General features: G+C 46.0%; 1 protein-coding gene across 5 annotated transcripts in view; it reads right to left on the bottom strand.

Moving 5' to 3' along the window:
- SBNO2 (strawberry notch homolog 2) overlaps positions 1 to 15,208 on the bottom strand; it is an 89,345-nt gene that overhangs the window by 51,031 nt on the left and 23,106 nt on the right. For 4 of the 5 annotated variants that reach the window (XM_025196416.1, XM_014528029.2, XM_014528030.2 and 1 more), the window contains exons 2-4: positions 14,098 to 14,322; positions 12,490 to 12,572; positions 5,135 to 5,258 (exon numbers count right to left, since the gene is read on the bottom strand). In XM_025196416.1, the coding sequence (XP_025052201.1) occupies positions 5,135 to 5,258; positions 12,490 to 12,572; positions 14,098 to 14,223 (333 nt within the window). In that variant the 5' untranslated portion in view covers positions 14,224 to 14,322. Of the gene's footprint in view, positions 1 to 5,134; positions 5,259 to 12,489; positions 12,573 to 12,683; positions 12,878 to 14,097; positions 14,323 to 15,208 lie in introns of those variants that run through there. The other variant, XM_025196419.1, reaches the window with a different exon arrangement.

Raw genomic sequence — 15,208 nt, 5'->3', positions numbered from 1 at the left:
TCTTTTGCATATTACTAGAGGAAAAAAGATTGGCTCGCTCTAGCTGTTATAGGCAGAGGCAGATAGGTGTATGTGTCCAGGGACACATAACTAATAATTTATAAATGTTCAAAATAACTGAGATCAGCTCTGTAACGAGGCATATAACCCCAATCATTGACTAAGATGTGGCAAGAAAAGCTTTCAAAAATCACCACTGCAAAATGAAAGGGATCAAACTGCCAGCACAGATTTGAGGGGAACTTCAATCAGCTGTTCGTTCTTGACAAAAGCAGGATCAAGGAGAAAAGCAGAATAAAAATGAACAAGGGGAGAGCTCTGAGAGCCACAGCAAGGAACACGGTGCAGACCAACAGAAACCAGTGCTTTTGATCTGGAAGCTAACATGAAAGGTGCCTTATTGCCAATAAAGGAAATGCAGAATATCAAAGTCCACTGCAAGAACAGCCCTGCAAACAGCTCGCCTACCTCATCGGCAAGCTTCACGCTTGAGCCTTAATCCCAAACCAAGAGCATCTCATCTGGTTTAGAAACGCCCGAGGAAAAGAAGCTGAACTCCACAAGGACAAATCTGGACTTGTGCAGCGCAAGGAAGACAGCAGGACTGAGACTGGGCATCACGAGTATCAGCTCCACACCGCATTCAAGCCCAAGGGATAATCTTCAAAGGTGCTTTTCCTGACTTGGCTGCATTGTGGCTACCTTGCCTGCTAGCCCAGAGTCACCCACAAAAACTTTGGTTTGGCACTCACCCCAGGCCAGCACAACTGGCTGCGACTTAATAAAACTGGGCATCATCAGGATAGCTCAGGACCCCAGTCAACCCTCACAGAAGACCTGTCCACGCACTAAGGAAGTGGGACAACCCGTCTGACTCGCCATGTTGCATTTGAAACAGGAGCGCAACTACTCCAAACTGGCCTCTGAGCTTTTACCTAGAAAGGAGCAAAGTGGTTTACATTCTAATCCATCTACTCCTGACAAAACCAGAGACCTCCTGAACCAACAGGCTCGCTAGCAGATTTAATAAATGAAGATGTTTTGACCAATATATCCCTAGCACCCAGTCCTGCCAAAACTATCAGCAAGGTGACATCAGAGGAGGGAGAGAAGAATATGGCAAAAGTAGTGCCTGGGTAACTTTAATCACAGATGTGAGTAACCAAATGATAGTCCTCTCTTAGTTTTATTTAGAGAGTGAGAACTTTGGGACAGGGATGGTGAACTTTGCCTGCAAAGTGCAGAGCATGCTGAAAATGAGCAATAAAAAGGTATCAAAGGGGATGCAAGATAAAGCACAAACAGGGTGAGGTTTAAAATAGGGACCTCTTGCCAGCTGAATGGAAGGCATAAGGAGGATACAGTGCAAGTTTATGGAATGAGCGTTGGAGACCTCAATCTAGATTGCTCATGTCAAGTGAAGAAATACTTGGATAAAGAAACAGGTCATGAAATAAAAAACAATCAAGGATCAGGAGATCCTTGTCCCAAGGAGAGAATGAAGCTGAGCAGGACTGTTGGCCAAGCTAGGTCAAAGCCAGAGAGTCACACAAAACTATTTCTAAAGAACACCAAGGTAGGCATGAATCTCTAGGAGGTAAAGGATGTACTCAACACTCAACTGGTGTCAGAACAAGGAAGACTTTTCCCCTTCATTTGAAGGCCAGTGTCTATGATGGTGGAGAACTGGAAACAAGTGAGCAAGAAAACCAACCCAAGAAGCAGCGGGCACATGTTCACATATCTGACACTGCTTTCCATTCTCCTGCAGGCTATGTTCTCCGATTGTGAGCTTGGGCAGAGATGGTGTCTTCAGATACGCCCGTAGAGCACCTATTCAAACAGGGCCCTGGTCCTGACCATTACTATACTGTACACAACAACATTAAAAGTAGGAACCTGTTATGGATGCACTGGACATCAAATAAACACACGGGCCAATATTTTTTTTATCTAGCGTTCCAATTTCTTGAGCTTCCTGCCCAATTTCTCAACCCAAGGCAAGTTCCTTTGGCTGAAGACACTGCATACACAGCAATAAGAGACAACAAAGCCTATTGCCCATGAAACCCAGCAGATGATTCCCAGCACAGCCATATGCGTTTTACTGAAAAGGCCTCCAAGATGAAGCTTCTTCCCGGTCCTGTCTCAAGTCTCCCACATTCTGCAGAAAGTCAAGCTCTACAGATTTTGGATCAACTTAGCTGCTGATTTTATCAGATGGAGTACTGGTCAACAGCAGGGTTTTGTTCCAGTAACCAGCACTGGTGAGCTTCCACCTTAGTAGCTGCACCACTGCATAGATCAAGCCTCTATTAACAGTGACCCCCCTTGATGCAGTCCACCACTGTTTAAGGGCTAAACTATACTGGTACAAATTGGGTCCTACAGCAACTCTGCCTTGGGCAGTCGCATGAGCACTGCCATGCCAACGGTTGGCTCCCAATAAGTTGAATCCTCTGCAGGCTTGTAGTGTCTTCAGAGACGCACTGAAAAAAACCCAACAATGAAGCACAGAGCTAGGTGGAGTCCAACACATTTGAAACTGTGTTTGCAGAATGGATATGGTCCCATTCTTTGGAGAGATGAAGGAAGTGCAAAATTTACTCTCCTCTTTATTACTGCACTGCTTTTTATTTGCTGCTTTGATATTGGTGAATAGATGGTTCCTCTTGCACGGTCAACAAACTCTTCCTGCTCTATTTATTTACTGTCATAATCCCACATTTGTGAGACTGCTGTTCGCAACAAAGCAAACAGCTGAGACATCCCTGAATGAATCACACGAGAGGAAGAGGCTGATTACAAAGGAGAAAGCTTCCGTTTATAAACGTATCTTGGTCTTCGGCAGCTACTGGGGAAAAAAGCTGCTTGGATGAAGTGCACAGCAGTTTAATGGGTCTGCTGAAATCTTGTTTTTCAAACTGGCAGAGCACAGCTAGGGCATGATACACAAGCGCTCAGTCAGATTCTGAGATCATTTTCCCCTGCACACTGATGCCAGGGAGGTTTTATGGGTGTATTGGAGGGCACGCAGTGAATTCACTGGCCTACTGAGACCAGATGAATGTGTCAGTCTTCACATGGATGAAGAAAACATACCCATTTACTTAGTTCTGAACTGGGTCCCTCCGATTCTCTCTCAACTAAAATCGAAAGAATGAATGAGACAAGAGCCACATAAGAATAAGCCAATTCCCAAATTCCATGAGAGGCTGTGCGGGCTTTGCAACCCGGCTGGTTTAAGACTAGAGGCCTCCTTGGTTGCACATGTAACAAAACGTAAAAATCAGACCCATGTTTCAGGAGTGACCAGGGTTTGGGACACCAGTGTCATCGGGACACCTTGGAGGGGGAACACGATTTTCAGAAACTGCTCAGCGCTCCCTGCTCGAGACCAGGTATCTTCAATGCATCTCAAGGAAAACACCCAAAAATTGCTTAAAAGGTAATTCTGAATGTCTGGGACAAACAGAAGCAACAGCCATGTAGCAAAAGCTAATTTTTTAGGTATCATGGGGCATTTCCACACCAGAGCATACAGGCAGCTCAAGTATCCTGCCTTTAGACACAGAATTCCCCAGCACATTATGTAATCAACTGTATACTGCTGAACGCGGGTGAAATCCTACCTGACCCTCAAGCAGTTTGCATCTTGAAGCATGAGATTTGATTCCCTTTATCTTTTCCTGAACAGCTACAAACATTATTAATTCTCTTAAAAGTCTTCAGCGGGGGTGGTTTTTTCCAAATCTGGACATGCTCCCTCACTCAGTCTCCTGCAGTAGCAGCAGCCAAACGCTCACTTGACTTTGCCATGACTTCAAAATCCCACCCTTTTCTTGATGTTCACTCCTAAAGGCTGTGCAGTCGAGGGATTGCTGCTTCCACCAGCACTGCTGGGATTCTGCTACGGTGCATGGAGCAGGAGACTAAGGAAAGTCAAACCCAGTTGGCTGGGGATGCACGCAGACTAGGAACAGCTGAAGCACTAACTGGGCCCAACTGGATTTGTCCGCACCATTTTCCTTGAGCTGCAATTCTCTCAATACAGCATTTTGAGATCATACAGAAAGAGTGCAGTGGCATATGCCCGTTCAGGTGGGGAAGCTGTACCAAATGTAACACACTGCAGGCTTCCCACTGAATAACGGGTGGTTTAATCCACACACCAAGCCAAGGGGTTGGGTATCTGGAATTAACCTCAATTGAGCTGTTGTCTTGAGGGGTCAGCAGAGCAACTCACTCTAGCTTTGCTTACATGTATCCCGGTGGGGTCCACTGGGACAAGCTAATGCAAAGAGTTCCCGCAGCCAGACACCGCTAATGCCTCTGTGAACCCCTGGGAGGGATTTAACCACTTTTTCCTTAGTTTAGTCAGCTCTGTCACATGCTAAGTCATTTCCCAGTCTTTGCTGACCAACCTTCCTGGCAGACATGGCCAGAGCCAAGTCTGACATTTCAAACCCTTCCCACTGAGCTCAGTTCATACCAACGAGATCCCCAGGGAGACGAGCAAGTCTACCAGTCCTCAAAGATACCAAACAAACTAGGACAGCGGCTGCACTGCAGACCCTCTCGCTCTCGGCCCACAGAAGCATGCTCCAGAGGGAGGAGTGGCTGGACTTCATGATGTCCCTGAAAGGTGCAACTCTATGGGATTTACACCCCTATAAAGCTTCACTGTTTATGAACTCGACCCTTCTACGGTGCAAGATAACAGCACATGCAACACATGTAAGTGAAGAAAATTCTAGGACCCAAACAGAAGCAATTACGGGATGGCTTAACTAATTGGGGCCTTCTTTCACTAATACCTTCCTACACCCTTCCTGGCAACTGTGCTTTTTCTCCACTTTCCCTTCCTCCACCTTTGGTGTGTATGATGCATTAATTTACCACAGGTAGCATTTGTCACACTGACCTGAATTCCTCCGAGCTGTTTCCAAGCCAATGAAATGCTACTAAAGCACCAGTCCTACAGTGTTCCACATGTACCCAAATCCAAGGTGCAAGCAAGAACTACAGTCCCTCCTCCTCCCTTTTTAGCATAAAGAATAATGAAGGATGATCCCATATCACATAATAGGAAATTCATCTGAAGACAGGCAGTTCCAGAAAGCTAGATGCCTACCTGAGAAAAATCACCATTTTTTGGTAAGAAGTCAGCAGTGTCCACAGATGTATAGTTCGTCTCCGGGAAAGGTTGTCTGCTGATGGGATTCATGTAATAATCAGAAGTGGTATTAAAATATTGCCTGCAAAGAGATAAGCAAAGCAGTTAGTTCCTGACAGTCCTGAGTTTCCCCAACTCATTTCACTGTCCACCTTGTGTGGTAGACTAGTTCTTCAGGGCAATAGACTGATTTTAATATATGCAGCATGGACATTTATAGGACAAAAAGACAGAGCCGACCAGTGATATTCTCCTCCAATGGATCAAAAGCTAGTGCAGTATTCCACCAAGTTGTACCATAATCAAGAGACCAGGAACTCAGCTGTCAGATACTTGTATAAATTGTGGTTTTGATGATGAGATCAGGTGTCACAGGCTCATAATTCAATCTCAATGCCACACAGTAAGAGACATCAAAGTGATGCTTGGAAGGCACAATGGAGGCCCCAGCCTTACATGCTACTTTTGTAAGTCTCACAAAAGGCATCTCAAACCTGAACCCTCCTTCACTCAACAGAACCCACAGGTCCCGCCCCCGCAGCTCCACCACTGACCATTTTGCAAAGCAGGAAAGAGCCAGACAAATTCCCCCCTTGCACTTAGGACAAATGCAAGGACAGACAACAACTCTCAGCTAGCATGGACGCATTATGATCAGAGGTAGGAGTCCTATAGCTTGGAAACGTGGACGTTAGAGACATGGAGACCTACAACTGTGCACAGAATTATTAACCCAGGAAGCTGTATGGGGATGAATCACTTCTGACCTTATCATCATTATCTGATTGACATTCCACAATCTCTGGGTCACACCAGCTGGTGTACAAAGCAAAGGTCTCCTGATACCAGGTTCTTGGAGAAGAAAACGCACCCAACTCTCCCAGAGTTCACTTCCTTTGAACGCGAGGCAGGTAGGAGGAGTTAGGAAATAAGAGAAGCAGAATTACTCCCTTCATTCTCCCCGGGGGGTAGCCTCTGCCCTCCATAGCACTTGCTATCACAGACACTGCACATGTTAACTCTTTCTTTGGCTTCTGGAAGGCAAAGGAATGTGCCCGGTCATCTTTCCCGTAAAAGATGTTCACTCAAAAGGCTTGGGCAATCCTCACCTAAATACATTTTCATGTTACAGCTATTTAAAGGCTTTGCATGCTCTGACTGACTCACTTCTATGGAAAGTTTGTGTTCTTTGTGACCTCCGGGCTGCAGCACCCATAGAAATGGGCTCCAAGCCACTAAAAAAAATCTGAGAGAGGAAATGGGAAGTACCGGACAGCCAAAGTACTATTAAGCTACTAAAGAGTCTCGCATACCTAGCTGTTCATTAGCACAGCTTGCCCAAGCGAGAAGACATGCACACAGGATTGGCTTCCCACCCGGCATAGTGATGCGCAAACGAGCACACAGTTCTCTCCTTCGCATCCTCCCCTTCTGCCACATCAGTAAAGAGAAGACAGTGCCAAAAGGAGCAGCAGAAAGCTTCTCTCACCACCTTATAAATTGCTACCACCTGCCTCCCAACACTGTCACATACTGCAGCAAGGCACTGAAGCAGCTTCTTACCCACAGGCCCAAAAAAGCAAATTACAATCTTCCAGCATAAGTGTTAATCACACCTTGATTAGGAAGGGGAGAGAATCAATCATGGGGCACCTGTCTTCCACCATCAGCCCCCCCAGAAATCCATGCCCTGCCACCGAGGCCCCTTGAACCCCAGGGAGGCATCCACCTTGCCCTGCCACGAAACCGGCCCCATGCCATCAGTGCAGGAGCTCCGGGGCCTGCTTCCGGCCCAGACCCTTCGGGGCAGCGACGGCTGGAGCCATGCGGGAGGCAGTTGGGTTCGAGCAACAGATTAACAGGAACATTATGTTAACATCCCGATTCTGACTCGCATCAACTAACGGGATTGCAGTATGCAAATCAGATTCAGAGAGAGCACTTAAAATCATTTGAGCTACTGGCCCAGACCCGATTAATTGTTACGAGCCTGCAAATTAGACACCAGTGCTTACTGTTCAGCCTAATTACAAGCCAATTTGGTTAGAGGTAGCTCTCAGGTGAGACTGCAACAAGTGTTAACCATCTGAGCAGTTGGACCAGTCTGCTCGGCCTTTACAATTTCTTTGGGGTGGAGGAAGTGAGAGATGCCGTGTCTGTTCAGATTAATGAAAAAGGGGCCTTTTCCACTCAAACTATGTTCACTTGTGAATCATTCTGAATGACAGGAGCAAGGGCTGCTAGGCTGGAGCAGATCAGCTGTGCGCCTCTACCAAAGAGGTTGCATTTCTGCTTTCGATAGCAAGCTTCACTCATCCACACTTTCAGAACAAGCAGTTTTCATCTGCAACGCATGTACCGGACCAAAGGAGGTACTTGGAGCCACTTTCAAAGCATGTGTTTTTTTGTTTTGTTTTTTGTAAACAGCTAATCATATCTAAAATGAACAAGCAGAGAAATGGAAAGACTCTCATTCTCACTGACCTGTGTGTTCCTCCAAAGAGGTATGTATTAGGGAAATGCCTCATTCCTCACCCAAACTGAGCCACTCGGACCATGCTCAAAGATTTGGCTCTAAAGAAAAAGGACATTTATAAACCTAGGATGGATTTAATCTTGGGAGTGGAGAGGAAGCAGGTCAACTTGAGACCTTCAAACTAAGACTTTCACCCACCATGTGGTCCCCAGCTCCGGACTTCTCCAGGGGTTTCAGCCCATCTTCTGCGGAGCTGACAATTTTTACCACAGCTGGGAAAGGGCGGTATTGTTACACAGCAGATACAGCCAAGCATGTTGCTGATGTTAAATCAACAACCAAGTACTAGCTATTTTGCTGTGAAGAATTATCCTGCCCTTGCTGAAAGGATAAGCCGGAGGCCCTGAAATATTCCTTTCATCTCTGACAGCTATAATATGAGGAGCTGGGAATGAAGCTCAAAGCAGCTTTTGCTTATATGGAGTTCAGGCCAGCTGATAACACGCTTGCTCGACAGAGGAAGGGCACTATCAATTCAGGAACTTCTCTCTTCAGTGGGCAGAGCCCCCACTGTCAGCTTTCAGGGCACAGGGCAAAGACTTGTTGCACCCTAACCCTCCAGGCAGCACCGGCTGTACTAACAGTGTTGAGCTCATTTTGTAAGAGCAGTGTAAGTGGGCCTGAGAGATGTTTTTGGAACAGAGACTTGCCAAACGCTCAATAAGAAAATCTCTGCATTTGACGGACACTGAAGATACGGACAAGCTCTTGGACAAAGTCAAGGAAGACTGAGGCTACAGACTCTAATGAAGAGCTAGATAAAGAGACAGTCTGGAAGGAGATACTCTTGCAGCCAATTGATCAAGAAGAGTGAGGAATAAAGCTGTTTACCCACACCAAGGCCTCTGAGCAATACACACCAATTTAAGCTCGACTTGCCTACATCATCTGATATCTATCCAGCCAGCTGCTCTCAGGAGAGGCTTATTTCTCCAACAAGAAAGTGAGTTTAAACTCTTGATCGTGTCCTCGGTTCTGCCAAAGTCCTCAATAAGTGAGTCTCCAAGTTGCAGCAGCATCATTAGTGGCAACATGTGCTGCACGGCTGATCCCTCCAGCAGGTGGTTTCTCTGTCACTTAGCAGCCGGCTACAGCAACCTTTGTTTGAACAACTCTGATATTCTGCTTCCGCTACATTCCTTGTCCCAGCTGCTTGCGAACGTCCTGTTGGCATCTGAAGCCCTTACTGGTGTCTGCCCTGCTTGTAGCCGAGACTGCTTATTTGCACTTTATCTGGCATTCATGCTTTGATATTCCCCCTCCATAGATCAGCAGTAATAGGGCTCAGCAGCCACGGGCTGTTGGCTACAGAACTCACTCCAGAACTGACACCCAGCTCAGCCCTTCCCTTCATCCCTGTCAGATGGCACCAAATGCTCTTCCAGTGTCTGCTCCACAATTCATTAGTACAACCACTTTTATCCCAAGGCAGTGGGGAAGTGAGAAAGGAAAGCATTGCTTCCAGTTTTGAGAGAGACTGTACACCAGTGGTCTGGCACGTTTAACTCAGTTGACAACAAGGGAGTTATACCAACATAATACCATTGGCATCAATGGAGATACTTTATTCACAGCAATGCAATCTTAAGTATCATGTCTAGGATTCTAGCAAGAGCCCAGAGACAAGACAGATGGCTGCCTTAAAAAATACTAAATGTATACTACATTTTTCTATGTAAAGTCCCTCCTGCTCCACTTCCCCACCTGAGACTTAGCTGGAGCAACTTTTATTGCACTGGAACGTTTTGCAAGGGTTTCTAAAAGGTGCAAACTTTACTATCTTTGTTGAACCACATTCTCTGCAGCCTGAAAGCTGGTAAGTAAACAGGAAAAACCTGCTTCAGGACAAAGCTGCTGCTGGGAGAATAAGCCATGTCCAAATATAGCCACTTGCAAACAAGACTGCTTCTAGAGGAGCCTGCACAAGGGCAGAGCTGGTTCAGATTCACTCCCTCCCCAAGGCTGGCCTTGCTGTATTTTTACTTGTTTCACAAGGTGTCTTCCACCTGCAGCACTAAAATTAGGTCAGCGTTACTATGAGATAGCAGGCTTTGGTGTACCTATGAAGGTTACACGTAATCTCTCGAAGGATTCTGCAACCGATGGATCAGAGGCAACTTTCTATTTTCTTCCCTTCTTCCAGCTGGCTTCCTTTAAGCACTGAACAGTACTTTTTGTGCAGCTTTGCTGAGGCTGCCAAGCTTTCTCTTGAAACCTATCGTGCTTTTTAGCAGTGATACCAGCTATTGAGCTGAAATTCAAGATAAGCACGCAGCAAACAGGAGCATACCGGGAAGAGAGACAGGCAGGAGAAGAAAGAAAAGCATGTTTGCTCTCAGCTCCATCCAACACCTTTCCCAAACAAATGGGAGAGCAGAAATAGTTTTTTTTTTTAAAAACTAGTGCCATAATAATTGAGGGGAAAGGTTCAGAAGAGAAATATCTTGAAGTCAATGTCACTCTTCCATTGCAGTGTCCCTAAATAAGCATGCCCTCCACACCTCAACTTGGTTTTATAGTTGTTAGGGGCTGGAAAGGACCTTACAGATCATCAGGTCCAGCCCCAGTGCACTTGGAAAGGAAAGACTGCTGGGGTCAGATGACTCCAGCAAGATGGGCATCAAGATGCTGTTGTTTAAGCTATCCAAAAACGCACCAGTTATAAGGTAAGCAAATGCACAAAATCATCTATAATGTGATTTTTTGTCTCTGCTGAACATCTGAAAAGAGGAAGCTAAAACTGCAACCATAACCAGAGCCTCCACTAGCAAGTAAGTGCTATGAGAGGCCTCAATCCTGAAAAGATGCATGTATGTATAACTTTGCATACATGTGCAGTGCTAGTGAAGTCAATGGGTCTAATCCGTGCACGTCAAGTGATGTATGTGCTTGAGTCTTAGCAGGGCCAGTGGTATAATAAATAACGTCGCCAGCACAATGGATGCTAAGACTAGCACTAAGACAGCGAGAAAGTGAAGGATAGAAATAAAGCAAGTGGTCAAACAGCAGAAGAAAAAAAAAACCCGATAGATAAATCCCAGCTAACCTTGTGGTTCAATACAGCAGCACAGAAATTCAGTTACAGCTCCCTGGAGGAGTCAGAAAGTCTAATTTACAAGAATCGGCTTCAAAAGCACACCCTCTTCCAAGCACTGACAGACCAGCTCCGGGCAGGGGGACTCAACTTATTCAATAACTCCTGCTCATGTTGGCAAGGTGCAGAGTAACTAAGGAGGCCTGACGCCGTCTGCCACACATGCAACAGGGTTCTGGTAATCTCCTGGCAAAGTCTGCTTTGCGATTCTGTCCAGCCTTTAATTGCTGGCTAACCTGCCTTCCACCCTGAGGTGGAATGAGGAGGGGAGAAGAAAACAGAGAGAAAGCACTGGTTTTAGCCAAACGAAGCAAGCTAGGTTTTCAAAACTGACTATTGGATTGGGAATCGCAGCCTAAGACCAAGAGAGGTGGTGATCAGAATGAAGCTCTCTGCTTTCTTTAGACACCGAATTCCTTTAGGTGAGAGGCTGAGCAAAAAGCCTTGCACCCCTGGATGGCACCAAAGGGACTCAACCAGAAGCAAACACCTTTGCTCAGTTTTGCCTATTTGGACACTTTTTGTTATTCTTCCACCAGCTCCCCCCTTGCCCAGACAACCCTCTCACTAGAAGCCAAAAATGGATGCTACTTCCCTGACAAAGTGACAAGACATCCATTTGTGTGTCTCCCCAGCATTCAGCCTTTGGTACCCCCAATCTCAGCCTCCATTCTCTGGCAGCACACTGCACAGCTATTAAACACGTCACCCAGCTACCAGTTTCCCCCAAATGGAGACAATCCAAAGAAGCTGTGTCTTTCTGACCCAACCAGGGCCAAGGGCCTGTGGGGGAATGAGGGGACACGGGAGTGGCATTCACAAAGGCTTAGGCAGAATGTACTGTACACAAAGAACCACCCAAACGTCACCGGTCAAAGTACTTCAAGACATCATGCAGAAGTTTTAACACTGACTCTACAAAGGAAAAATGTAAGCCACAATTCTTATCAAGTGCTCTCAGGCAGAGTTCACTGAAACCCGTTAGAGGTGTACCATTTACAAGATTTAACTATACAGGATGCAAGCGTTTACTTAGAAGGAAGTGACAATTTCTCACACCAGCCCGTACCTCTCACCACCTCAGACCTGGCAGGACTAGCAACGAGTTTAATTACAACCAGAGAAAAATACACTGATCCTAACACATTACAGCTTGCACAGCTAAGGGCATGCACATATTGGAAATAAATGTGCTCACAATTCAAAATGAGAGTTCGGTTTAGCAGGGGTGATACTATTAAGTATGATTAGCTTCCGATCATCTACATGGCCATAGCTTTTAATACCACTTCACCCATAAACGTGCCACTTACCTTCCCCAGAGCAGTAATACCTTCCCTTTTTCCCTGCACTGTCCATATAAAACTACATGCTGCATGATGTATTAGTACAGCTAGATTGTACTAATGGTACATTTTATGAACTCCATTAGTGTAACAAATCTAGACTAGCCCAAGGCCTTTTCTCCCCCTAAATCAAAGTTCACATGAAATCAAAGTTTCTCATATTTTCACAGAAGCTGTTTGCTGCTTTTCCAAGATGCAGCAGTTTGCGAAATGCCACAGGAACGGCATGACGCAATTATTTCCCCATTACTGCATGAAACGAGGAAAGCACTGAAGAAACAGTTGAATCACTGGGGTCGCGTGTATGGAGAATTACAGAAAGCAGAGCGATACTCACTGGGTTTCACTTGAGAAAGATGGAGTCGAGTAAGGGGCAGGTAAACAGAAGTTATTCCACCAGTCCGAACCCAGCATCGAGTTCTGAAAACACAACACCATTAAAAGAATGACACCGGCACAGAACCACAACTTTGATAATGCACTTTGGTAGCTGGGAATTCAAGCCTTATCTTATGACCTCCCTCCCCTTACCACATAAAAAAAGTGGCTTTTCATCATCCTGTAGAGCGGAAGTAGTCATGGATCACACACCACTTCTGACTTGAAGGTCCTGGTGTGTTTTCATTCACTCCACAAAGAGTCTCGGGATCATTATCCTCAGAGATTATTCTTAATCTCAAAACGTCATGGAAACTGGATACTACATCTTCTAACCTGGAGTTAGCCTGTACAGGGAAATGCCAAGGACTTGTGCATATTGCTATGCCAGGCTGCAAGCGCTAGTTTCCACTGGCCATGCTTACTGAACAAGATGCGACATCCTCTCTCAGCTCCCGACAGAAGGCTCTTTTGTCGGTCATTTGCTGTCCAAAGGGATGCAGGCTTACATAATGAAATGGGGAGAGCTGGGCTTTTTCTTCTTTTAATTAAGGCAAAATGCAGATCTCAAGCTATAATTGCCTGGCTACAGATTGGTAAACATGAGGGGGAGGGAGGCAGGAAGTGAAGGGAGGGACTGAAGCCTGGGTCTGAGATAAAGGTGACTGGAGTGGCAAGAAAAGCACCTAATTTCAGCTGAGGCACGTAGAACTGGGAGGTGGGGGGGGAAGTTAAAGAAATGTTTGAAGGCCACTGAAAACAAAAGCCACATTTTTTTCAGAAATGAGGATCGAGTTTGGCTGCTTCAGCCCTGGGAAGCCCCATGGCAGGGACCTGATTTTCAGGGGCTCCATAACAACTTGAGTTGAAACCCTTGCAATCGTTTCCACCCAAACTTTTTGGGCTGCAACAAGAGGGACTGACCCCTCTCCCAGCAACCAGGTTAGCGGGTGGACACAACCTTAAGGAAAATGGCAGAGATTCCTTACAATCAGAAACCAACAAACAATAGTCCAGGACAGGTGCTCTCTCGAATCCAAGCTATTAACAACACATTTTTGTTGCGTGTTTGTACCACATGTCACAACAGGGACACAATCCTGCATAGGGCTCAAAACTGCAAATACAATACAACTCAGTCCTCCAGCAGTGCCCAAAAAGGCAAAGTTAGAATGAGTGCCAGCTTTATGGACCAGCAGGGATAGAAGCAAACAGAAAGCTGGCAATCAGTGTAAATTCCTCCTCTCCTGCCTTAGCAGGCTGTGATGTAACGGTCTTTAAATTTACATCATTCCAATTGCAACCTTGCTTTTTCTCCCCTGATTCAAACTGGCCACTTACCACCAAGCTTTAGAACCAGGAACCAATATTTCACCCCACCCTTAGACAGGAGCCTCAAAAAGTCAATTTATCTTGTAAGGTCCCTTCCAGTCCCTAACAGCTATGAATCTATGAAACTCTTGTAAACACTGACACTGTTTCCCAAGGTTTTACCATCGTGTTACAATGCTGTCAGCCTTCTAGCGACAACCCATCTATCCCTAGCTTCCATAACAACCCTTCTCACCTCCATGGCAGGTACACCGAGCTGGGCCTGGAGATTAGGCACACTGTATAAGGTATTGCCTGACTGCTGGTGCTCATGCTGTGGATAGCTGTTCCCCCCGTCCATGGCAGGATGCGCTGAGGGCATCAGGCTTTGTCCAGCTGCATGAAGTTGTCAGGGCAGTTGGGGTAGTCTTGTAGAGTGGTGGAAGGTTCTTTATCTGTGCTCTTCACTCTGCACCATGTCCTGGGACAAAAAAGAAATGACATGTCTTCAATTTATGGAGAGGGAGAAAGAAAAAAAAAAAGACGTCCAGCTCCAGTCTTTCTGGGAGACCAGTAGAATCGTAGAAAATGAGGGCTGGAAGGGACCTCAGGAGGTCACATCTAGTCCAATCCCCTGCTCAAAGCAGTATCAGCCCCAACTACATCACCCCAGTCAAGGCTTTGTCTAGTCAGGTCTTTAAAAGCCTCCAAGGATGGAGACGCCACCACCTCTCTGGGTAACCTGCTCCAGCACTTCACTCACAAACTTAGTGAGAACGTTTTTCCTAATATCCAACCTCAACGTCCCTTGCTGCAACTTGACCAGTACACGGAGGTGAGGACGAAGAGCCTGCTACCTCAATCAACTCGGCTTTCATTTTCACTATGAGCGCGCATGTTGGATTCTCAGAAGTCTTGCTTCTGGATTTGAGCCAGTTTCATTCTTCCCAAAGCCTAAAGCAATATTATTGCTCTTACTGGATTTTACCCTCATGATTATGACAGGCTATATATACCCGTTTGCACAATCTCTCAGCCAGGGATTTCAAAGCATTTTTGATTCGTATCATTAAGACGCACGATCCCCATGTGCTGGATATCACTCTCCACTTTAGAGGTGGGAAACAAAGTCATGCCATGAGTCTTGAGTAGAGAGAGGAACTGAACTCTGGAGGAATCTGAACATTCAGCTCTTTGCTCTAACTGCTAAATCCGAACTTGGCTCATACCTTTACATGGAAGCCAGCAGCCAGGAGCAGTACAAAGGGACAGAGCTGACAAGGCCTTCATCTTACGAAGGAAAGAAAATGATGGTGATGGCAAGTCAGAGAAAAAGATGCAAGTGTGATGCCCCTGCATGTAGGCAC

Source organism: Alligator sinensis, unplaced genomic scaffold, assembly GCF_000455745.1.
Source record: "Alligator sinensis unplaced genomic scaffold, ASM45574v1 scaffold1295_1, whole genome shotgun sequence".
Taxonomy (NCBI): Eukaryota; Metazoa; Chordata; order Crocodylia; family Alligatoridae; genus Alligator; species Alligator sinensis.
This window is presented reverse-complemented; position numbering and strand designations above follow the sequence as displayed.